The 27451-nt window shown below is 34.9% G+C and overlaps 1 protein-coding gene across 2 annotated transcripts; it reads left to right on the forward strand.

Moving 5' to 3' along the window:
* The first annotated feature begins 1535 nt into the window (after positions 1-1535).
* Positions 1536-26220, forward strand: LOC123677191. Of its 2 annotated transcripts, XM_045613764.1 has the most exons (7): positions 1536-1693; positions 5255-5425; positions 11502-11667; positions 15591-15837; positions 18639-18749; positions 21002-21104; positions 25989-26220. In XM_045613764.1, the coding sequence occupies exons 2-7, from the start codon at positions 5275-5277 to the stop codon at positions 26141-26143; spliced, it is 933 nt and encodes a 310-aa protein (XP_045469720.1). In that variant the 5' UTR covers positions 1536-1693; positions 5255-5274; the 3' UTR covers positions 26144-26220. The 2 variants fall into 2 exon arrangements, with proteins under 2 accessions (XP_045469720.1, XP_045469719.1); XM_045613763.1 differs by lacking the exon at positions 1536-1693 and having other exon boundaries at positions 5103-5425.
* Positions 26221-27451: the final 1231 nt, after the last annotated feature.

The following is a 27451-nucleotide window of genomic DNA, read 5'->3' on the forward strand; positions in this document are numbered from 1 at the left end:
ATTCGCTCCAAGATTATAAATTTAATCAGATATCAGAGTATTTTCAGTTGATAAAATGGTTCACTTGAGAGAAGAATGAAAAAATGGAAAGTTGGAGAGAAAAAAAGACTTTATTAGGAACACTCAACATTCTGTGTTTGAATAACATAAAAATTTTATGATGAAACCACAAGAAGGCTGAAGTTTCGGTCAAGCTAGTACCTAGTTGGTCCCCCACGAGCTCGTCTCAAGCATTCTACCCTACGAGGCATACTTCCGATCAAACGATTTATAAAATTTTGGGGCAAATTCGTCCAAATATCCCGTAAAGCGTTAGAAAGGTCCTCCAGGTTATTGATCGGTTGTTCTAAGGTTGACAATTGTCTAGACATCTCAGACCAGACATGTTCGATGCAATTCATGTCTGGAGAGCGAGCTGGCCAGTCCATCCTATCAATAGCATGAGTTTCTAGCGCTTCATTAACCAGACGACTACGGTGTGAACGGGCATTATCGTCAATTATAATGAAATTCTCGCCCACGGCAGCCGCAAACGGAACAATTATGGGTTCAATAATCATATCGTGATATCTCTGGCTGGTCATGGTGGTGTTCTGCAGAACAACCAACTCTGTGCGTTGGTTCAAACAAATGCCTCCCATACACATATAGAACCTCCGCCAAAAGCTGTTGTGGGTACCATAAACTGTTCTGCATACCTTCGACCTCTTTCCCTCCAAGCAAGAATACGTCCATCGGAGTTGAGCAAACGAAATCTAGACTCATCCGTAAATGAACATCGGCTCCAATCTTCAAGTGTCCAATTGCGGTGCTCCTCAGCCCATTGCCGTCGATGAACCCGGTGTTCCCTATTCAAACGGGGATGTTGTACCCTCCTACGTGCTCTCAAACCACGAACATGTAGTCGTCGTCTTACAGTCTGGTTCGAAATTAGAACTCCTGTTGCAACTCTCAGTGATCTATTGAGCCGCGACGCCGGGTAAGTGGGATTTCACGAGATAACTTGAAAAAAATACAAATGAAGAGAAGTTCATAAGTGATCCCTAGCAATTGTTGATCAGTGTAGTTCTTCCAATCTTGCTTGAACAATCATTCATATGTTCGTTTGATCTGATACCGCAACCGTGACTCTGTTATAATTTAGTTATTCTATATTCTCCACCTGTTATATATTAGCAAGAAACATTATTAACATGATCGTTACATAAAATTATAAGCACACGAAAGTGTGTCTTGTTTCTTCAAGAGTTATAGTTGAAAGACTGAATTTGAGGTCGGATTCATCATCAGCGAATCTTAGCTCATCGTTTGAGATCATACCTGGCTCGAAATTCGAAAATACTCATATTGTGAATTGTGATGAAATAATAAAGCTATCTTTGTAGGGAACGATCGCTTAGAAAAAATTTCCGCTGTGACGACCAATATTATTCGAATGAAAGTAATAAACAATATCACCAATCTCATTTTAATTATTCCTCATTAAACACATTACAACCTTCATAAATTGTTTAAGGATTTCAAGCCACTTAATTTATTTATTAAGGTGCATTACGATCGTCAACATTGACTTGTCTACGACAGATAACAAACAAATTAGACCATCCCCAACTAAAATTGTAGTATTACAGTCATCGTGACGAAAAAAAAATAGTTCTGTGCTCGGGGAACAAGCTCTCAAAAAGTTGAAAGAGTAAGTAAAAAAACCTTTGCTCTCAAATGAAGAATATTCTTTATATTGTTTAGTCGAATGTTATGTAGAAATCAAAATTTGCTTGAGAAGACAATAATATACAGGGAGAGTCATGGTCGATGGTACTCTAGACTTTTACGCAAAATGGAAGGAACTGCTCTATCGATCTGAAATATTTTCAGCGCTGCGGTGTTGCCGCCTATACTAAAAATATAACTTCGGTATATCAAATAGAACAGTCTGTATATTATTTCTTTCTTCGGTTTGTGTATTATTTCTGTATTACCTTCCTTTTTCTAGAAGTTTTGGAGTGATTGCTTGATTTGCTTCTGTTTTAGTACAAAACATAGCTTCAATCAAACATTATTACTTCGGTATTTGGAATCCTAGAAAGCTGATATTTCGGGTAGGATTACCAATATCTAGTACATTATTTACGTGTAATAAAATACCTCCCTTATCATACAGGGTTGTTGTTCAGAATCACATACTTCAACGAAACATAATAACATTGTTTCAAATGGAATGTCCTGCATATCTTAAGTCGTATTGAAAGAAAATGAAATTTTCTTTCAGACGATATCACATTAGTCTAGTCAATTTGTGCTCAAAAGGACCTCACATGTTTTGGGGTAGTTTTCATTTCTTTTATTATGTATATATCTTTTGGGATGCTGAATCCGAATCTGTGTTTTGCCACTAACATTTCTTGACGAAACATTGAAAAAAAAGCAAAAAAAAGGTGAAAAATTTATTTTTTTTTGCTTTTTTTTCGGATGTTACTCGGAAAATATCAATTTTTCATTAATGACTTTCCTATACAAGAATTTGAATTTGAGTACTTCTTTGTATGAATACTGCGACGGTATTCTTTCCTCTATATGATGTATTGAAATCAATATGAAGAAATAAACTTACTTTCAAAAAGTGATTTCAGAATGTTTTTTCTGAACTGATGATGGGTTTGTCCTTCCAACCCATCTTTCAACTATGGTTTGATCCAGAATGGTTTATCTTTAATATCGTTAATTGAATAAATACATTTGTAGGATATTTCACTTACTTTGTATTTGGATAGGAAAGTTATTCACGAGATATTGATATTTTCAGAGTTATATGCCAAAAACAGTCAAAAAATTAAATTTTTCACCTTTTTTTGCATTTTCTCCATCGCGGTGGCAAACTTCAGATTTGGATTTAGCACAACTAAAAACAGATAAAATCGAAGAATTCAAAACTGCTCTAATACTTTCCCGTGAAAAACACATCGGCTACATGTTCATATACCCAAATTGCAGTTTCCTAAGTAAGAGCAAATTTTCATCTCAAAGGAAATATTGGGATACAATTCTTTAGATATAAATGAAATGTCATAGAACTAATGAATTTTGATAATTTGACTATCGGAATCGTTTGTTAAATTCTATAACGAATATTTCATGGAAAAAGAAGATTAAAATGTAGGAAAATGAATGATATACTTACACAAGTTTTGATGAAATTTTTTTATTAATTCTTCACGGCTAACACTATTGAATTAAAAACATTCAGAATGTTTAATGTGATATGTATTCTAACTTAGAATCAATGAACAAGAGGAAATTTATAGGCATTTCTCGTAAAAAATCGTCTATCTATTAAATATTCGTTGATAAATTCAACAATTCTGTACAATCGGTGTTGATTGTCAAATTATCATCATTTAAAAGTTCTAGGTCTTTCATGGATATCTAAAATAAATGTATCCTGATATTGCCATTAGAATTAAAACTTGCTTTGAATTAGGAAACATTACGATGATGAATTGAGTTTCTGTATTCCTCTCTATTTGAGGCAGTGGCGACGTTAGGATGGGCTAAAAGATAAGCTGAACTATCATTTTGCTCTACTTTGCCCCCCACCCCCAAAAAAAAATCCGGCCCCCTCTTGGCCACCCCTGTTTTTGAAAGCTGGCGTCGTTACTGACTTGAGGGAAAAGTTAATTTTTAGGCGCGATGTTAATGAAGTTGCCATTAGACATGGACAAAGGCTTACGTTGCCTAGATTCGGTTCAGCCATGTTTCAGCGCTCCTTCACTTACAATACATAATGTTTATTTAATTTCATGTGGGGGGCTCTCTGTGAGATTTGTTTAGTTGGCTTCATTGTAGTTACCATTGCTGTTTCAAGATGATTGTTGCTTTTTTTTTAATTTTTGGTTGGTATTTTTCTGGATTTTTTATTTTTTTTTATTTTGGGGTTATCTTATATTTTTTTTGCTTGCAACAAAGCTTGCAATTAATATTATTATTATTAAGGTCTAGGAACATGTTATATATAGGTATCTCCCATACATCTTATGACAGGTCATTCCATTTGAAAAAATGCACTTATATAATTTAAGTATGTCGCCTTGAAGCCTGTGATTGTAGACAACCCTGTATGTGAAAGACGTATTTAATTACACGTAAATGATTCCCGGGAATTTGGTAATCCATTCCCGAAATTTCAGCATTCTACGATTCCAAAGTACTGAAGTGATGAATATTTCTTTGAAGCTATGTTTCGCACTAAAAAAGGAGCAAATCAATCAATTACTCAAAAACCACTAAATAAAAAACCGTAATCACATAAGCAAGAGCAAGATCAAGATCAAGAGGCTACTATATGCAAACCCAAAAAAATAATAATATACAGGGTGTTTCATTTGAAATATCGAAGAATGTACTTAGTGTCGATAAAGCAATGGTTCCTACTAAAGAAATTACTGTTACCAAGTTACCATGCTCACCTGACGAAGTCATGTTATCATGACGAAACAATTGTTGTGAAAATAAATATATAAAGCGGAAATAAGTTATTTTACTTTTTAATCATCAAGATGAATTTCCGACAAGTAAAGACTGAGACAATCAAACACAAAATAATACCTTCCGTTCCCCGTAACCATCGAACGTGGGCGACCCCTTATAAGTTTCTACAATGGAAATAAATATATAAATTATACAAATATTCTATTCCTAAATCTAGGTGTCGGAGCTTCTCTGCTGAAAATTGATAAATTATTTTTCACTTATTAATTGAACTATTCAAATTTTTATTTCTGGAAAGATTGGACAGATTATATCGTTTGCGTTCTACTTCTCAAATCGCACAACACATTTGAAAAAAAAATATGTTCGCTCTTAAATTTTTTTGATAATTAGAATATTAAGAATAAATGAAGAACTTGAAATCATTGAAATCACCTCCAAAATTATTCCTATACAATCGGGTATCATGACACTGACGTAACAGGTTAACTGTAACTGAATTTCGATGTTCCCATTATAATTGATCATGTTCCGAGACAATTACACAAGAAATCGTAATTCGAAACGAAATTATAATGCACGAAGTTAATTGTTTATGTTTTATTTGAGACCAATGTTTTTTTACCAGTGAACCAGCAACAAATTTGCGCACAAATACGAGTAGCAATCCTCAAAATTCTTTAAATTCTCACGGCATTCAAATTTTACCAGTTGACTACATAATTTGTGTTGGTGAGGACGTATTCTGAAAACCGTGTTATTGTTTCAGTTTTCGGTATTTCGTTGGAGATGTCGCAACTATCGAAGTTGATGGTGGTTACAGAAGATGAAAAAGAGAGGATACTGAAAGAGCACAATATAACAAAAAAGGAATTCGAAGACAGTGTTGATGTGCTCAGGACGTGGGTCAGTCAACATAACAATATAAGCAACACTGAAGGTAAACAATGCATCCAGAAGCTTAAGCCCGCTTCATTAGTATTATTCCTCTCAGAAATTATCAATCAGGCAATTGTAAAGAATAAAGTTTCTGATGTATAAAAAAAAATTAAAGAAATCTTTTGCAGCACACATACTTTTGGATTTTATCAGATTTTTTTCAAAATTTCATCGAATCGATTTGTTCCTGATAAAAATTCAGTTTTCAAAAATTGGAATCAAAACTCTCAAAGAAGTGTGGCTTCATCAGCTTTGCACTCTCAACTGATTTTGAATACATTCAAAAAGATCATGCAAATGAAATATTGACCTAACCCTAACACTCTCCAAAATACTGGTAGGTCTAGACTCTAGAATATGTATGTAGAACTAGTGTATTTAGTATACCGATGTTCATGAGGCAAACATAAACCAAATGATCACAGGGGAATAAATCTGCTATACAGTGTGAGTCTTTGACTTGCACATATTTAAATAGTAGATTCCTGAGGTCACAAGAAACCCTTTTTCCTTCAGCATTTTTTCGGCTCAGTTAAGAAAATGCAGGCAGTTGGTAGATCTTAAGAAAATTTTTTTTAGTTTTCATTCTCGAATATTTTTATCGAAGGAAATGATTTTTTGGAATATAGTTTTTCATTGAAATGATGAATCCTATTCTCATAACAAAATTTCATCCAAATCTTCCAGTTTATTCATTATGACCATTATATTGCATAAAAATACCACAAATTCAAAGAAGAAGTCTTGAAAGTAATTTGAACGCTCATTAAAGAATATTTGATCATTTTGAAAAATGAAAATAGTTTTCATATTTTTCTGAACAATTGTTTTCGAGTAATTTGATCTTAAAAATTATCTGCACAATTCACAAAATTAGTTACTTTGGCTAAATGCAACTCTGTTAAAGAAAACCTACAGAAATGAATATTTGCAATGTTGTCACGGATCAAATTTTAGGAATGAAGCACTAAAGCCAACTTGACATTGAATTAATTTGAATAAGCTCACCCCAACTCCTATAATTTGATCACCAATTACTGAGCTTTGGCACAGCTCTGATAATAGAAGATAATCGGAAAAAATGCTAAAGGAAAAAGTGTACCTTCGACCTCAAGAATCTGCTGTTGAAATATTTCAACAGCAGATTCTTAAGGTCGAAGGTACACTTTTTCCTTTCGCATTTTTTCCGACTGTACATATATATGTACATATTCCGACTGTACATATATATGTACAGTCAAAACTGACCTCGTATACCGCGTTAAAACATAAAAATTGTTTACAAGGATTATACTGTCAGTTGAGCTAGAGGGGTTTAGATCTGGGAAGTTGATGGTGTGATTGTATTACTGCATTTAATACACAATACACAATGGCACCAGACAAGGAGATTTATTAAACACATTACTGTTCAAATCATAATGGACAAAATTACCAAGAAAAAAAAGGCTACAAAATGGGTGAAATGTGATAATCCAAATACTGTGCTATGCCGATGATAGTGGCCAAGAATGCATAAGACTAGAAACTTCTGTATGTTTTCAATACCACGGCGAAAAATTGTATAGTATATTGAAGTTATTCGATAAAAAAAAACCGTATAACTAGGTCAACGAAACTTTTATGATACAAACTGAAGTTTATTGTAAGGTTATTGAGCAGCTGTCGTCATTTAGATATCTAGCTTTAGATTTGAAAAACTATGGTAGGTAGAGGAGGAAGTAAAACACCAATTTATCAAGGTCCATGAGATGGCAGGATGTTTGAACAACATGATCTGACAGAGCAAGAATCTCAGAATGGAAACAAAGACACGCATTTATAAGACAACAATCAGACCAAACGTGACGTACACGGCGAAGATGAGACCAGACACATTAAAGGCTAGAAACATTTTAGAAACTTTATACAGAGTTGCGGATTCTGAGAAGAATCTCAGGCAAAACATTGATAGTTAAGGGTCGAAGAAGTGGTAAAGAAAATAAAGTAGAACAGGAAATATAAATGAGTGGGTAAAACTGATAAAAGCAGAGTGGAAATAACATATATGACGAATAACAAATGAGTAGTGAGCATTGCAATTGCAAGGAACAAGTCACCCAACGGACGCCGAAGTGTTGTCTCACTTAAAAAGAGGTGGAATTAGAGCTTTTCGATGGGAGAACATTTCCTGGGCCTAAGCTAGAAGAATGAAGAAGAAGGCAAATAATTTGGAAGTTGTTCTTTAACAGTTCCCGAGATGGTCTTAGTGAACATCGAGTTTGTTACACCCTGTACAATCAAGTCATGATTATTCCTATTTACATGATCTTTATTAAATTCAGTTTGTAACTTTTAGAATTTGAAGATGACAACATTGTTGTCGGACAAGAGTATGTTATAATTGTGAAATACACACATCGTCAAAAGTTTTGGACCTCAAGAAGGTCATTATTTATCCGTCTTGAAGGAAACAACTTCCCGGACGAAATTGAGTCGCTCTAGTCTTCCTGAAGCTCTCCAAATCCTTTCTCGCCGAATATCACTTTGTAAACCGAACCGAACCGAACCGAACTCGTCCGATAAAAGTACGTTACGCAATTGTGGTAAAACCCAGTCTTGGTGATGTTCTGCCCATTGCCGACGGTTAGCTATATGTCTAGGTGATAGATGAGGTACTCTTAAAGGTCTTCTTGCTCATTTAAGGAATACAACCATCATCTTATGGTACTGGTTGAGACAGGGACTACCCGTCCATCATCATCATCATCATCATCATCAACCAGCCCTTTGCATCCACTGCTGGATATAGGTCTCCCTCATTTCTGCCCATTGTCCTTTATTCTGAGCACTCTGCATCCAGTTTGTGGTCATCCTCTTGATGTCGTCAGTCCATCGCGTGGGAGGTTTTTCCCTGTTTCTTTTGTCGGCCCGACCTGAACAAATACTTCAAATACATTTTCCTGATATCTCGTAGGTACTCCATAGGTCCTCAAAAAATTACTTCGAAGGGCTATTTGTTCGAGTGAAATTAGCGATATGATGGTCTCCGCTTGCAGATGTTATTTTGGGTCGACCAGGCACCGGTCTCCGGGCAACGCTACCGGTTTCCAGGAAAAAGGCCACTATGCACCACGCACTGAAGTCCGTGGAATATTCAAACGTTGCCCGGTCAAACTGTGAAATGGATGTCCCAGCATTTTCCACGAAATATTTCCAATATTACAACTCTTGTTATTCGCTGAAAACTGATTAACTTCGAATACTCCTGTATTCTCCTGAACAAGATACATTTTTGTATGATTTATCGTTTTCATTCGAGTGATAAGACAAAAAATTGTCATGATAGGTACATTCAAAAAGTTAGGAGTTGATAGAGGAGGGGTAAAACTTCTGACGATATGTGTATATTGATATCTATTTTTTGTTTATTTTATTTTGGTTATTGTACCCGTAGTTTCGAAAGCTTTCAAGTGTTTAACATTTTTTCATTTTAGATGTAGAGAATTACGCTGTTATTCATGAAGTTTAGTCTTTCGAATGATGTTAATGGGAAATGTTAGAATAGTTATTTATAATACAAGTGCAGAAGGCATTGATATTCTTCCACGAGTTCAAAATTCAAAAACGAGCCACGAAGTGGCGAGTTTTGGAATGAACGAGTGGTAGAATTAGCCTTCTGTACGAGTATTATACATTATTTTCTCTAATTCATTGCATTTTCATTGAAATTAGTGAAATATTTCCATAAATATATTTTAGTGATTTTTGCATTGAAAAATGTTGGTTGGCAGAACTGATTTCTTTAAGGCAAATTGATGAATTGACAGATAAAGCCGTGGCGGAAAGTTCGGAGAACCAACATAGAATAATAAAATATAACCATGAAAACTGTGCGTTTCTGATATATTCTCGCACGATTTTGTTCTACAAGATGTGGAAGAATGAACGGAATAACCACAGAATTAGAGAAGTATAATTTCTTTGTGTATACTTATTGCCCTATGGTTTATTTTGGTCAAACTGCAATATCTTTCAAGAATTCTACTCAATTGAATTTAAAGTGCCATTATAGTAGGTTGCCGAATCTTGCAGTTTCTGAGTTATTATCATCGTTTCTTTGATCTTTGTTGATTTCAATGAAAACCGCTGATTATGGTTTCAAAAAATTTTCAGATTTAGAGTAACTTTCGTAACTGGATTCAATCGTCAGAAAAAATTATATTTATGAGGTTTTTATTATAAAAGGTAATACCACGAGAACTTGTGAAATTTTTTGACAAAAATATGAAAACAAACCGATCTTGTCTAAATTCGGTTTTTGTGAATATTTCTGTTTGACTGATGAAAATGAACAATATCGAATAAAATTTGAAGAAATTTGGGAAGATTATTTTTTTCAAAAATTCAAATCATCAAAATGTTCAAATTTCTCTTGGGTGATGGCACTGAATCGGTTTGTGTTCATGTACATGTGGAAAAAATAGTGATCGTTATTAGATGTGCTTCTTTATATTCAATACATTCATATCATTTATCAAATGTACTAAAATGTTCATAATCATATTATTTTAAAATTCCTAGATCCTAAATAATTTTTTTCAATAACATTTAATTTCATTGCGAGATAATTTTTGTGTATAATACCAGTAAGGCCCGATCCACATGAACTGCAAAGTGATTGGATGCTGGGATAGTTTTCAATTCATATAGGAAAAAATACAATGAAAAATAATGAGGCAATGCTCTTGAACGCAGATGGCTATGGGATTCTCACCAACGTATTTTTGCCTATCTGAATCAAAAAATTTACGCGTCTTTCCGATTACTTTGCAGCTCATGGGCACCAGAACCAAATATGCTTTTTTATCGGAATCTTTAAGATTTTAAGACAACAAAAAATATTGCTCAATTGAAAAAAATTAATTTTCTTCTTTGGTGGAAATTTAAGTTCAAACATCGTTACAAGTATTGAATAAACTAATAGTTTCATAACTTTTGATTCGAAGAATCTAGTGATTAACAGTTCATCATCATAAACAACTGAATTTCGTAACCAAACGAGACTCAACCTTGTCGCTTATTGAGTTCAAGATTTTGCGCTCAATTCAACCAAACATAAATCAATAAGAAATGTGAATCTTGGCTACGGAATAATGAAGTGCATTGAAATGCATTCACCTCAAGACTATGAACCACATTTTATACCATTTGAATGCAACACATGCTCTTAGCAGAACCAGTTCACTTTGAATTATGTAGAACGATTGTATTCTTGCTCATTTAGGGAAGGATTAATCATCAAACAATGTCGCCTTTTCAGGTATTTCTCGGAAATTATTATATAGTACAGGTCAGTGGCGTACCCAAGGGGGGGGGGGGAATAAGGGGGATATATCCCCCCAGGAGGAATATCCATTATATGTATCAACGTTATATATCAAAATCTCATTATGAGTAAGCAAATTTCTTTGGAAAACTCCTTTAGAAGAAGGAAAATTTGAATTTTTTTTTCTTCATCCCCCCCTCAAGGTTTATGTCTGGGTACGCCACTGGTACAGGTAGGAACTTAACAGCATAGAGACATTATGACATAGAGTTATTAGAACTGCCTTTTCCAAATAGAAAAAATTTTGAAGAAAACTGAAAAAAATTCAAAAAATCACTCTAAAAAGAAACATTATTATTCCTGATACGACTCAATTATTGGAATATAACTCATGATATCGTGAAGGTTATAACAGCGTTCAACAACCCTGAAGTTCTCATAAGGTTCAAATATAACATGATTGCAATAAAGTAATTAATAGTTGTTATTATCGAAAATCCACTCTCCAATGAGTCAAATGAGTATATTCATTCGAATTAAATGCCTTTTACATAAAACGTCAATTTGCAAAACACGTGAAAAGAAATTCTACTTCCATGTAATAGAAATAAATTAGAGTCCGAAATTAATAAATGGTGTCACCATATATGGCATTCATTTTTTGACGGTGAATAAGAACTTATTTCACACAGTTATCACTCATTTCGAGAAAATATCAATTTCCAATTATAAGTAGATGTAGAAGTTAATATCGAATTATTCTTTTCAGTAATTAATGATAACCACCTCACGACAGCACTGATCAACTCTAAGATGAGTTTGGAGAATGCGAAAAGAGCAATGGAGGGATATTTAACCGTCAAAACATTATATTCCGACTTTTTTGAGCATATGATACCTGAAGAGAAGAAATTTAAGGAAACCTTCACACTTATGTGAGTATCGGGTCACTGAAAAAGCTGAAGCGGTTTTTGATTGAAAATTAATTTTACAGGGTGTCCCATTTTCAATGCTCACTGAAAGCATCTCTTGTACTAAAAATTCGAAAACCACTATCTATGTTTTCGAAATAATAAGATATAAGAAAGCAGATCATAGATATCTTGATTCGTTGTCGAGTTTCAGAGTACCTATTTCTGAAAAATGAGATATTCGAAAAATTCTAAAACATTTTTTCAATCATTTTTATGGTTTATATGATCTCATATCAGATTATAGGATATATTGGACTAGATAAAACATAATTTTCTCAATCCGGGCACGCTCTCCTGAATATCAATTTCAAATGAATATTAGCCGTTAGCCTAGTCACAATCAATACTTTAAATATTCATGAAAATCTATGAAAGTATTCAAAGTGATACCGGCTGAAGATTTTTATAAGATGCTTAAAAATTCCTTATCTCATAAAGGAATAGATCAACAACCAAGGTCGTAGAAATGGGGGGGTACTGGAAGTAATCATCCCTCCCTCCAAGATTTTCGAGATATAAAATTTCAGAAATCTCGCAAAGACGAAGAACGAAAATTTCTCCATAAAATAAACCGATAATAATCATTTTACTTCCTTTGAAATCGACACGTCAGTAAAAAATCGAACCCCTTTACGGTTTATGAGTTTATTATCGCTTTCAAGATGAGAACTTTTATTGCACTACGAGCTCGTCTTTGTCCGAGGTTCATTATTTTCTATCTGCTTTCTCGGCATCGCCCCTTATTTGCCATATATTATTATTCGTCATCGGTATACACCAACCCGTTGTTTTCGGTTTTTTCGCACCAAATTTCAATACTATAGTTATCAAAGAACTGAACTGAGTAATTCGCATCGAAAAATTGTCTGGGCTGTGTTGTACAATTTATTGTATTTGATTCAAATTGCAATTCATTTGTGAAGATATCAGTTTTGAATTGACTATAACTACAGGGTGTTCCTGAATTGGAGGTACAAATGAAAATGATATATTTCTCGAATCACTTCAAGAAAAAAAATCCTATAACATGAGTTCGCAAAGACTCTGTTTTTGAGATACAGGTGTTAAAGTTCAAGTTTTTCTCTCATATCACCTCTCCTACACAAGATATTCAACTTGAATTGGCATAGATATTCCAATTTAAAGTTTTCATCATGTGATATCCTAATTTTGAATGCAAATCTGCAGTGTGAGCTTTTTCTTCTTTTTTTTTTCTTTCCTCAGAATTAGTTTTCTCTGAACCACTGGTAGTTTAAAAAAATTCAAAAAGAAACTCTGGTTCAATAAATTGTCTGAATGCCGTGAAATTAATTTACTTTTAGGTTTGTTGTATTTTTGTTGTATCTGCAATCAATTTCAAGAAAAAAATTCAAACTGCTGTCTATAGTAATTTTCAGGAAAATCCAAATTATTATGAAGATCCAGTAAGGTTGCTGTGATAAGTAAATTAATTTTAAGTTTTGGTACTTATTTACACACCCTGTAGCGAAGATTAACAAAGATTCGATGATTAACTGGTTTGCATCACAAAAAAGTAAGACTATCCAAGATATCTCTCATTTCCCTTCGTAACTCCAATTCAGAAACGCCCAGTATAACATAAGAACAATCGAAGTGATAATAAAAAACAATTAATTGGAATAATTCGGTTCAAACTTCGTTATCAAACCTTTTTTTCTCACATGTGAGTAAACAATGTAATCAAAAACTTTTTTTTTTCGATTATTTCGGCATAACTTGATTTTCAAGCTACTTGGCTTGAGCTTGACTTAATTTCAAGTCAAGCTCAAGTCATGTAGAAGTTTTCCAATCTCAAGTCAATTCAAGTATTTATTCATCAAGTACTTGAATCATTTCAAGCTACTTGATTTTCAGGAGTTTTATTGTGTAGTGTCACATTAATAAAAAAATGATGAAATGAAAAGGAACCTTGCAAAAAACACTTTTATTTATTGAACTTATTCTATAAAAGAACCGAAAATATCAACTTCACTGGAATAGAAACATAAATTAAATCACTAGAAATCATAACAAAACGGAAAATAATGAAAAAATTAAGTTTCTTAGTATTGAGAAACCTCCAGGTTTTGTTTGATTTCATAATTCTCCATCCAGGATCTAAGACACATGACGCATCTTATAGATTTGCCTAACCTATTGCGGGTTTTTGTAACAGTAAGAGCAGTTCTGGAAAATTATCTTTCAACGGGAGCTGAAGATACTGGCGTTGATAAAAAATCGTTGGCCATTTTGGCCAAGTTTAGAAAGATATTTCTGAAAATACCAATTTCTACCAATAGATCTCATAGAAATGTGAGAAAATTACTAATAAAGTCACACGAATACTCCAGTCTCTCGGCTCTCGAGGAATACCCTTATTTAGTTTGAGCGCGCACAAAATTATGGATATCATGCATGCCAAGCTCAAGTAATATCAAGTAGTTTGATATCAAGTCAAGAAATAAATATCTAAAATCAAGTCATGTCAAGCTCAAGTATGTAATTTTTCACGAACTTGATTTTCAAGTCAAGTAGTTGGTTAAAATGTCAAGCGACTTGGCTTGATGAATCCCTAATTCGAAATGACAAAGTGAGGGTTAGTTTCGATAGTTGTATACTAAAACGCGCTGCAGATCTACATACCTTGTAGGTAGATTAAAATTTCATGATTTTATGCTCCATTGTACCTAATCAGAATTTTATATAGCGATTTCACTATTTTTGTCCCCAAAATCTTTCAATCGGGTTCTCGACCTTGCAGAATAAATGCTATGATCGCTTTATTTTCGTAAGGAATTGAATGCAAATAGCTCTCATCAAATAAGCTAATCAAAATACCGTAATGAGCAATCAACAGAGCGTTAGCCAAATTCCAACAAATTATCAAGCTGAATTACAGTAGGTACCTATTGCTTACTATACACTGTGTCCGTAAAGTATGGAACTGATTCATTTTTAGCTGAACAGACCATTTTAAAAAATAATCCTGAAACACGTCGATTTTCAATTTCAATTTACCGTATTTTAAAATAATAAACTAATATACAGGGTGAATAACTTCCGAGGAATGACGTCACCATCATTTTTTTAAATGGAACACCCCAATTTTGTCTCAATTTTCCGATTACTCTAGCTGACTGATTCCAAAAATGTATCACATGTTGATTCCAATTGGTACAGGGGGACAAAAATATAATAGTTTTGTAATGGCTCGTAAAGTAACGCGTAACATACTTTATCAGTTAAATTAACAATATCATCAAAAATACTTATTGTCTAGCGCCAATTGGTTTGAATGTAACACCCTGTAGTTTGTTACATTTTAAGATTAATAAAAATGAGCTGTTTCCATACATGTTTGGTACTTGTGGTCTAGCGGATAGAATATCAAAGAAATTATTTCTTATTTTTATACATTTTTATTAATCTAAAAATCTAACAAACTACAGGGTGTTACATTCAAACTAATTGCCGCTAGGCAATAAGTATTTTGGATAATATTGTTAATTTAACTAATAAAGAATGATACGCGTTACTTTATGAGCACACACAAAACTATTGCATTTTTGTCCACCCTGTACCAATTGGAATCAACATGTGATACATTTTTGGAATCAGCTCAGCTAGAGTAATCGGAAAATTGAGACAAAATGGGGGTGTTCCATTAAAAAAAAATGACGGTGACGTCATTACTCGAAAGTAATTCACTCGGTATATTAGATTATTATTTTAGAATACGGTAAATTAAAATAAAAAATCGACGTGTTTCAGGATTATTTCTTAAAATGGTCTGTTTAGCTAAAAATGAATTTGTTTCATACTTTACATACACAGTTTATGTTTTTCTTTCACACATAATATCCATTAAACCAATTTAATTACAGAAAGAGCGTTATAATGCCAAAACTTTTACCAAATTTGAGCAGACTCCACGTGGCGAAATTCATGGACCCAAATGGTGATGCAGAAAACGGCTTGGACTACTACTTCACAGCAATAATGATAGCGGAGTTGAGAATGGTATACGATTTCTTTCTGTCTACCGCGATGTTATTGGACTTAAGATACTTTGGTCTAAAAAACCTAATGAAATTTACTCCTACTGTCAATTATAAATTAGTTCATATGTTGGTAAGTCCTTCAGATCATTTAAAAAAACATTGTGTATATCCAAAGTCACTTGGAGGAAGCCAGAATATTTCCATTATACAAAGTTTGTCCAAGTTTCCAAAAATTCCTTCGAATCGCGGTACCCACTTCAAATGGACATCTGGCCAAGCGTTTTTATGGACTAGTTCAAGTGACCTTGGATATACTATACCTGCTTAGAGTAGCTAATTGGGCTAGAATATAGAATGTGTTTCATTATTCTTTGGCAAATATTGTAATAAGTATTCATTGCTTTTAAGGCTTTCGGTCCACTAAGTTGGAATCTCTTTTTCTATATCCTGAAGGCGATATCTTTCAAAGCGATTTCAGTTTTGAAAGATAAAAGAATTCTAACAAATGGTTGAAGGAACATAATCTTGAAATGGGTTAACCAAAGATGTACTCCTTTCCCATTTCTTTCTACATATATCTCGTTTAATATTGTCATAATAGCGAATCGAGGGGAGCTAAAATCTACCACTAGAGAGATTTTTCCGAAAGAAAAGGACACATACCATACGTTTTATAGAAAGGATTTTTCTTATATCAGAAAATTTAATTTCAAAATGAATGAAGAATGAAGGTGACTTTCTATACTATAGGTATATTATATCGCAAGAAAAAAATTTTTACCGCAAACATTAAGCGTTGTTTCAATATTCAGAATATCGACTGCGACTGCGCGAAGGTTTGTCGACAGCTCGTTTGTTTTGATGACATCTTCCCATTTTGAAACGTTTTAAACTAGACTATCACAGTCGAAAACAAATCAAACAAGAATGCCTCAAAGCATGTGAAACAGCACGGCACTCGAATGTCAATAGTGAAAATCAGATATCACTGTTGAAAGTTCGACCTTTAATGGTGGACAGGGCTCCAACCAATCAAAACTCTGACGAGCATTGTCGTCACTGTAGGATCCAGTTTATTGTTCCCTGTAAATAATTGAGATGGTCAACCGGATGCTTGGAGACCTATTAGTCTCTTCAAGTGCCAAGGGCATGACAAATTCAATGAATTTACAGGAAACGAATTGTCATTGTACATAATGTAAAAAGGATGTGTTATTCTTCGGGGTGTCGAAGAATGTGTCATGTTGGTTGTAAAACTTAAGAAATTTATGGAGTTGGGAAAGTTCCAGAACAAGACGGTTATGCAAGATGTGTTACATCTTTTTCTCAAGTTCTAGTCCTTCTAGAATATTCGATTTCCAGGAATCCGCGAAGATCTTTGCGGGCGGTACGGCAAAAGCCCTTATTGGACTAGGGGGATGGTACCTTCCCCTAAGGGTGTGTTCAAACCGATAGAGATCTATATTCGAGAGAGGGTAGTTCCAATCGGCAGAGAGCACAGTTCAGATTGAACCGAAGACGGGTACAGACGGTACAGTTCAACTTAAGTCGAAGTAAGAGTAAGTTCGGTCGGTCAAGTTAGACGTAAGACGAAAAGACGGTTCGCGGACTAGATTAAGACGTGTCGCGAACGAATTAAAGACGAGACGACCGAAAACTTGAAGTACGACGAAGACGTGATAAACGAAGACGTTTCGAGTAATTAAACTAGAGTTAAAGACGAAATTCAGTGCCGTAGTGAGAAACTTGTAATTAAGACGTTATTAGGATCTTCTCAATACTGAGTTTGTACTGTATAAGTGTGGCTTTGTAAATAGATGTAAATAATTGAAAAAAGTTTAATTATTACAAATCCAACAGTCACGGAGAAAAAGACGAAAGGCCAGGTAATCGAATCATACCTCTAGACGATCGATTAACCAAGCCTACATAGAAGACCTATCAAAAATTCTTTCATTTCGCACAAGAATTTGGTACGCTACTAAGTTCCGACGGTACCTGATAAATTGCCAGCTGTCTGTGACCATCTGAAATCCGACCCGGATACCCAATAAAATAAGTAAACAACCTCTCGAATAGCAGGTTTCGATGGCAGCAAGGGATGACAGACGCTACCATTCGGCGCAAGCTACATGAACGCTAGCTACCAAACGCTTGAGAAAAACGCTTCGTGAGTGGCGGGCATAATGCCCGCCACTCACGAAGCGTTTCTTCCAGCGTTTGGTAGCTAGTGTCGAAGAGATTCCAGTCAGACAGCTCGGGACACGGCCGTACGACTGTAAATCAGAGTATGAACTTGACTGCCCGACTGGAATCTCTTCGACGCTAGCTACCAAACGCTGAAAGAAACGCTTCGTGAGTGGCGGGCATTAGAGTTTATGAGCTTATTATCGATTTCAAGATGAGTACTGTTATTGCACTACGAGCTCGTTTTTGTCCGAGGCTCGGTCCGAGGTTTATTATTTGCCTTTAACTATCGGCTTTCTCGGCATCGCCCTTTATTTGCCATCTGTGATTTTTGCATTAGTCATCGGTATACACTTACCCGTTGCTTTCGGTTTTTTGTATCATCAAAATCGAATAATATTAGCAAAATAGTTGATTTGGCGAAAGATTTTCTAAGGTTTATATTGAGATGTATGCTGGTAAAGTAATCAAGTTGTTCTCCGCAATACATATTTGTTATGCTGATATAATTTGATATCCTTATATCGTTCTTCAGCTGGATTTTGACTGGTTGACTGGTTCCCCGCTCCATCATTTTTACAGATATATATAAAAGGGCTATATTAGCTAAAGAACGCATTTTTATAATAAATATCATTAAAAAACTATATGCTATTAAAATTTCGATAAACAATTATAAGAGACCTTGTTTTCTGTTAGAAACTTTCTGCATTGTCATACGCTGTCAATTATTTTGCTTTCTAGACGTCCGTGAGTCTTAGAATAGATACAATCCACATCCTCAACAGTCCACCAATCTGGGATAAAATATACATAATACTGAAAGCTATTCTACCATCAAAGATCTTGAATAAGGTAAGTAGAAATCTTTCATTCAATTCAGTAATAGTTCTAAATAAAACTTAATGACTTCGTATATTCAAGATGGTTATTCATTTATCTCAACCTCTTTCTTACTTTCTATTGGAGTTGGTTTAGCGTTGTTTTATCTGCTTGATGTCTGGATCTACGTGGTATCACTTTCCCGTGGTTTTGCTCTTTGATCATTTTGACAATATGGTAATAGGGTATCGTTTGTTGGACGGCTGGCCGTCGTTGAATCTACTTTCCTTTTTTTGCATTGATTCATGCAACTTTCAATATACATGTGCTCAGGATTGTGATCCTAGCTTAGTACGTCCATGATTGTGAGGTCGACATTTTTTTATTATGGCAATGTCTAGGATATCTGGGATTTCTGATGAAGAGTTGTGGTTTGTTGGTTCCTTTGGGGTTATTACTACAATTTTAGAATGCGTAGTGAACGCTTCTACACGTGCTCTGGCATCAACCCCTACATCAGCAATAGAGTGCCTACTAGGTCTCCCTCCTTTGCATCTTGTTGTGATGAAGGTGGCTATGAAAACAGCTCTCAGAATCTGGGAGCAGGAACAATGGCGTGAAGAAGGACTCTTCATTAGACACGCAAGGGCTCTCAAAATGGTGAAGGATGCTTACACTCCCCTTGTCCAAAGAGGTGACCGAGTGGGCACTAGGTTCTGCTTCGATGACCCATACAGGGTAGTTGTACCTGACCTCGCTTCAATCAGGCTATCCCTCTGAGGAAGGACTGCTCCATTGTGCAGGATGAGCTATATGCAGTTCTAGTCTGCGCGCTGGAAAATATTCGCAGGGGATACTCTGGCGAGCACAATCTGTATCCGACGTTATAGTTGACTCTCTATTAGTAGAGGAGTGCAGAAAAACTTTGCGTGAGCTTGCTGGTGGTAATTTTTTGAAAATAATCTGGTGTCCGGCCTATGCGGAGATACCTGGTAACGACAAGACAGATACACTAACTAAGCGAAGGGCCGGAGCAGCATTTGTAGGTCCGGAGCCTGAGCTGCCAATCTGTCGCACATCTGTCAGAAGCTTCTTCAGGAGTTGGCTGAACAGGGAATTTTCCTCGGAATGGAGCATGGGAGATGGGCTAAGGAGATCGAGGATTCTCATTGAGAGACCGCCCTCGCGGCCTTAGGTCAAAAGACTCCTGTTGCTAGAGAGGAAACAATTTAGTCTGGTAACTGGCACATTGACTGGCCACCTGTTCAATAAACATTTGAAGAGAATGAGATTGACGAGCTGCTCTCTATGCCGTTGGTGCAGGGACATTGATGAAACGGTTGAACACATATTATCCAACTGTGGTGACTTAACTGGGTTAAGGTTAACAAACCTAGGAAATCCAACACCTACTATTCCTATGGTGAGAGGGACCCCTCCTGCCAGGCTCGCGACATTTTGTCTGCGTGTCCGAGGATCTGAGTCTCTCCAGAACTATGCAGATGGACAACTTGGCCTCAGTTCGGCTGGATAAGTGCCGCACTAATAATAAAAAGAAGATCGCTTCTAAGGTGATGCAATTTGGATTTCTGGTTCGGCTATTCCATTCGAGATGCTTCGCTTTGTAATCTTCTTCTGCAATCGTAGGAGTGTTGTCCAGAAATACCAATTGAAGATCTGTGTCATCCTCCGAATGAAATCAACCTCACTCCTCTGAAGACGCCCGTTCATTACTGTAATTTTTTGAAATAGAGGTGCTATCCTGTATAAGAATACGATAGGTTTTTCTTCGTCTCTTACAACCTTGCAAACAATATGTTTTCCTTTTTCTGGAGAAATCATAGAGCATGGATAATTATGTAGGTACCTATTTGAAAAAAAATTGGTGTTTCCTTCTTCCCAAGGCATGACAAAGGTTACGAGGTTGAACACTCAGCATAGGCATTACAAAGGATCTTTCAGTGATCTTTGAAATTTTCATCAACTTCAATATAAATACTTTTCTGCCAACTTGATTTTTTTGTCCTCTCGCCTTTACTATTTCTTCATTTATATTCTTACAGCCACCGTGAGTTCAATAAATTTTCAAATATAATTAAGTATTAGAAATTAATAGCGAAGACTATGATTGTCTCAGGTTTTTTATGTTGAATGCAATTTATTGAAAAACGAGGAAAAATATTCCTACACCACTTATTCTGTTCAAGTTCTGCCTTACACACTTCAACACTTGATATTGATACCCTAAAGTTTCGTTAATGTTTCCTGTCCTTTTTTCATTTCAGATAAAAGTTCACAATTCTCTTGAAGAACTACAAAAAGACATACCTAAGGAATATCTCCCAAGCGACTATGGTGGAACAGAAAAATCCCTCGATGAGCTTCATGGTAAGGAAATGCCTTCAATTTTATTTCATTGGTAAACGAAAAAACTAGAACAGTAATTAGAGGTCACCGAGGTTGTTCTAGATATACTCCATTTATTGGATCTGACATCTCGTTTTCCGAGAACCGGGTGATTCATGGATTTCGCTCATTTGTTTCCGATGTAATAAGAAGAGCGACCCAGGGCCGTCGCTAGGGGGGAGGTGGCATTTCTAGCTTGATCAACAAAAATCAAATGTGTAGAAATTCAAAGTACCAAATGAGATTTAATTCGGTCAGCAACAACAGGAATACAGACAAATTCAATTACCATCAAAAACCTTCAAAGGTGCCGCATTATGCATTAAACTCATTAATATCCAGATGTTATCCCCTGATAGTGCTGTTTACCAGTTATTGACGCTAAAAGAACACATGCTTTCATCAGACTTACCAGTGTTCGCTTTGCTAAACATTGCCGAACTTTATTGCCACTTACAGCGGTTTCTGGATCATTTTTCTTTCAATTCTCCGATCAGAATGTCAATTCCTAAGAATAGAATGCAAAATATACGAGAAAAAATTCCATTCCACCATTTCCAACTTATCCTTCTTGAGAAATATAAGTTTTATTATTTCATAACACATTCCATTATATTATATAATAATATTTTTCATTGTTTATATCAAATTAACTGATGTTGGGCGTGGTCGGATTCTAATTAAAATAATGGTTCATCCGCATAATCCGATTGTTTCACTCGATAATCTTAAAGAAAAAAAAACAAAATGTTCAAGCTTTTTATAAAGTCAAACTGAGCAGAAGAACCTGAAACCGCAGAGCCCGTTCTAAAGATGGGCGGCAAATAATAGAATGACGGAGAGCGGCATTATCTACTTTTTCCGAGAAGTCTGGATTCCCGGAAGAATGAATTGAATATTTTTTATTTCAACGAATTTCAAAAATGATTTTTTTCATAAAATTAACTAATCTTAAACATTTTTGCATCGAGAATGTCTGCAACATGTATTCGAATTAAAAATAATGGATCATCGGTTGTTCAATTTAATCATATAAAAAAAAAAGAAATGTTCGAGCATTTTATGAAGTCGAAACTCAGCAGAAGAATCTGAAACCGGGATTCAATTCATATTTTTCATCATTTATTCATAAGAATCCAGTTAAGCACGTTTAATGTTTATTACGTACCTACATTCTACGTTTCCTAAATCATCTATTCGAATTAAATTTGAATCCAAAAAAAAAATTACATTCAAAATACGTTTTATTTTCTCAAAATACCTTTCATAAAAAAATTGTGTAGTTTTCCACAATAAATCTATCAATACAAATTCACGAATCCAACCAAACAGCACCTTCCCACTGCTTTTTGCGTCCTACAAAACCTGCAAGGGTGCCGACGATTTGTATTTTGGGCGGGACGGCAGAAACGCTAGAGCGGGCCCTGGAACCCGATTCTCCAATATTAATTTTCAAGTATTCTGCAGAGTAAGCTTCTGTTAGGGCGCAAATTAGGTCTCTGCTTAGGTTTGGCTAGTGACGGCCCTGGACCCACCCAGGATATTTTCTTCATATTTAGCACACATATTTCTTATTTAAAGCTTAAATGGACCATCTTATGATCATACATAAAATCTAGGTTGGGATTAACTTTATCCACACACTGTATACACGATTTTCTACACAACGTGTCATCTAACCATGCAAGCAACGACAAAATGCCGGTGCACTTCGAGAATCTTCTTTTCATGACGCGTCGTCTAAGTGAACGTGCACCTTCATTGTTTAGGTCCATCTTCGGCTAGCAATTCTCAAAAACAGACATTCGACATAATGTGCCTTATTCCCTAGAGCGAAAGCCCAAATACATCCACAGCAATTTGCCTGAGAACCTCCTAGCTTTTTATGTAACCTGATAATAGCACCAACATCAACCCTACTATATCCTGCAGAAGAACTATCCAAAGGAAATCGTAAAACCACGGTCGCGAAACCGAACTCTATCTCTTTACGCGATCGAAAAAAGACAAACATTAAATCCCGGTGATTTCGATTCGAATCGGTTCGGATCGCGTAAACGAAGCCAATAAACGATAAAAGAGATTCGTTTTCAATTAGAAAGGTCGTATTACGGTTTGGGTAATTACTAGGATCTCCATCCTACCAATACACGATCATTACTCGTTCACATTAAGGCTCTTCTGCATCATATGGTCTTTGGTATATTGTGATCCTGTTTTCAGTGAATGTAAAGAATAATTATGATGAAGATTTTCAATACACTACTTATAATTTCTTGCCTTTTCTGAAATATCATTACTTTTTCATCATCTGAGCTATCGCTAGAGGGTAGGCGGCAGGGCCGGCGTTGTTAGGGGTGAAACAGTGAAGCGAATTTTTCAGGCGCTTCTATTCGAGGGGCGGCAATTCAGCCCAGTTTGTGGCCGCCTTTTCATATTCCTAAAAAAATATAGTCTTGATTCTTAAAAACATAATGAGGTTGGTTCGCTCCGCTGCGTTTATCAACATTCCCTGCAATAAAAATCTCCAAACCGTCTTTACTAAGCCGAATGTTCAATAAATAACAAATGGCAAACCAAACAATATAAGCAGCATTGCCTATTATCCAAACTGAAAAAGGGATGAAATGTATTTCACAAAGACGAAAAACAACAATATCTTCGCTTTATTATGTGGTGTTTATGTACACATTCAACAAGATTCCTACGATTTTGCAATCGAAGCTAGCTACTGTTACAAGCCAAATGTTTCCAGCGAAACACATGTTTTTAATCCCATTTAATTTTCGAAGCTTTGCATGCCCTACCACCCTTTGTATCTTGTATTGTGATAGGTAATCTTTATTCGATCGTACGCTGTGTCTTGTGAATATAAAAATCAGATATATTTCTTACGCATTGTTCATTGGCGTCGAAAAGATCCAGTAATAAATACCTACAGCGTAAGTAGCTGTTTTATTTAAAAAAAAAACCTTGAAAAAACCCGGTACAATGTTATATATTGAAATATTTCATATTCTTCATTCTCTGGAATTTATTTTTTTTTAAGCACGATCACAAAAATTCTTCATCGGAAGTAGAAAGTTCTGTATTATCATCGGAGCAGGTGATTTTTGGTGATGGGGGGTGTTTATGGAGTAGGTCATGTTGTTATTGATACTTTTTCAGCAGGGGCGCCAAAAATTATTCGTTTTAGGCGCCAAAATTGCTCGCGCTGGCCTGGTAGGCGGTTGTCTAGGGCGCCAAAATTGATGGGGGCATTTCAAGCTTGATCAACAAAAATCCTACTCGTAGAAATTAAAATTATAGAAAGAGTATAGTAATACAGTCGGAACCAACAAAAAGAAATAGAGACCAATTTAACATCAAAAACTGTCGAAGTTGTATTCCCCCTCATAAAACGTTTTAACGTGTTATTAACACTGAAACTTATGCACTCATCAGGCTTCTCGGCGTTTTCTTTGATGAAGAGACTTTGCCGACTTTTATTTCGTTTTTGGGACGGCTCCTTGATCTTTCAGGAGTTATTTTCATTTTCAATTCATCAATCAGAATGTTGATTCCTCAGAAGAATGCACCTTTGTATTTGAGTACTTCAAATTGAGTTTGTAAGTTTTATATTTTTTCAAGCATTTTTTCGGAACTGGGTAATACATACGATGTAAGTCACATATAATTTTGTGAATAATAGCGAAAAATGGAATAATGAAAATCAGGGGGTATTCATTTAGGATTTGTTCCTCAGAAAAAACTGCTGGAGTAGATTTTGAAAAGGCTATAATCAGAAAACTAAAAAAATATTGCGACCACTCAGAAATATGATAGTATAGAGATTCGAAAATATGAAGGGAAAGAACAAAGGTTTAGTTTTTGTTTCCAATCCTAAAATGAATTAAATTTTTTGTACAGGTTTGAAATTGTTGGTTTTTTCTTAATGCATATTTTCCCTATGTTCGCTATGTATCAGAATTTTTCAAAGGTATGCCTTCAAGTTTTTATCTTTTGATTACCTAATTCTAATTTTTTGCATTTTGCAGAGTTGGCTTCTGTAAGGGGGTCAAATTGAGTGTCAGTTTGGCTAGCGATGGCTCTGTCCTGTAGCCTCTTGTAGCCTAAATTAGTGGCTCATTTGACTAACTTATTTCACACAAAGCTGAAAAATATTCAAATAATAACTCATTATCGATCGATTAAGAAAATAGTGTGTCTATAAACATCTCGCGGTGTCGTCATAAATTCATAATTTATTCAACCCACTTGCAAAAGGCAACAATTCTAATATGTTAATATTTACACATCTCTGAATGTACAGTGTTTTTGATTGAAAGTATCAGAAAACATCAGATTTCATAGCTTTTTTCTTTATCACCTCATAATCAAAACAATATGATTCATAAGAGAAAAAATGACTATCGCGGCTCTGAAACAATGGAGAACAGAAAAAAATCTGACAACATCATTAGAATCTCTATGTTGGATAATAACTACAAACTGAATTTCGTGAAGTTATCTCCAGAAACGAAAGAGTTGTACAGAAAAAAAAACGATTTTCTCACCAACACACTCATCCCTAAATAACGCAAATTTTTTGTAATTCAAATCACCCTGTATCTCTTACGGTTTTCGATATCCCTGTAGTGTCCCTCTAAATATTTCTAACCCTGTAAACTGATTTGAATGATAACAATATTGGTCATTCGCAGGAACGTCTTCACTTTCGGCGGAATTTCCTTGAGCAGGTTTCGGTTGAACAAAATTTATCGATGTGATTTTCCATTGTGGTTCGATTATAATTCAAAATTATGTTCGAATTTCGAACAAACAAACACTCTGTATAATGGATCATAATTCTACTTCTATTTACAGAAATGTGGAAGAACGAATTTGAAGCTAATGAAGATTTATTCAAGAAACTAACAAAACTGCGAGTAAAGGAAGTATTGAGAGGACCACAATTCACAGACGATACATATATGGGATTGGGTATAGATGGAAGCTTCAAAAAGTTGGACATAGATTGACGCGGAGCCAAAGAATATAAGAATGGAAATCATAATTTTTATTATTAGTTTTGAATCAATAAATCATTGAGTTTGCATTTCAATTATTTTTTATAGTTAAAGTGATACACAAACAATGAAACTATTTATACATATATCGTTGTTCATTCATTTAGTGGCGTTTGCAGTAATGAGTCAACTGGTAAATATATTAACACGTAATTCTATCAACCTAATAAGGTAATTCCATGCCTACTAGTCGTAGTCGCGGTTGTCACATAACGTTTCGCCTACAACTACGGTAGGCAGATGTTCCTCGGTCGTAAATAGTAACTCGACACTCTATAGAAAAAGTTCTATTCAAAAACTGGAACGCGTTATGAAAAAAATTTCTGTTAAATCCTCAACTACTTTCTTAAAGCTAATGATATTTAGTGATTGAATATTTTTATACTCTGACATTTCAAATTTAGAAGTTCCATGTTTGGGTGTATACAATATTTCCTTATTTCTCGTATTGTGGGAATGAAAGCTTGAGAGTTTAACAATATTACTTCCATTCTCTCTTACATAAACAAGGTATCTGAAGATGAAAATACAGGCAAGTGTTAAAATGCTATATTTTGAAAATATTGGTTACAAGAGGACCGCTGAACGCAAAATCGTCTTTTGAATAATAAAGACTCTATTCTATTTTATTCGTTGACACAATCAGTTCATACATTGTTTTATATGTTGTCATTCCTTGTTACCCCCCCATCGAGTTAAACAAAATTCCAAAAAAATAAATGAAATATATCTGATACACAAAAAAATTAATTAAATATCAGCATAATTATGTAATTAATAGTACGTTAGTTATCAAACAGGATATAGGTTTCTACAAAAATCAAGTGATGGCTTCACATAACCACTGAACGAAGTAACACGTAATATGTTATATGACAATTCTAGTAACAGTCTACTACTCAAACAACAAAATTAAAAGGAGATTCACATTTGCGTAGCTAGACTCGATATTTTTGTAAAGTGTGATACATTGTTGAATTTGTTATTTTTTTCTTTATCACCTTATAAGAAAAACCAATATGGCGTCCACAAGAAAAATAATCACTAGCGCGTCTCAGAAACAACGGAAAACAAAATAAATCTGACGACACCATTAGAATATCTATATTGGATAATGGCTACAAACCAAATTTCGTGAAGTTATCTCCAGGATCAAATGAGTAATACAGAAAAAAAATCTTGATTTTTAGTTTTTCCGAGATAGCTCAGGAACCATTGGAGATATTCTGGATCTATTAACAACACATTTATCCCTAAATA

Source organism: Harmonia axyridis, chromosome 3, assembly GCF_914767665.1.
Source record: "Harmonia axyridis chromosome 3, icHarAxyr1.1, whole genome shotgun sequence".
In the NCBI taxonomy this organism is placed as follows: domain Eukaryota; kingdom Metazoa; phylum Arthropoda; class Insecta; order Coleoptera; family Coccinellidae; genus Harmonia; species Harmonia axyridis.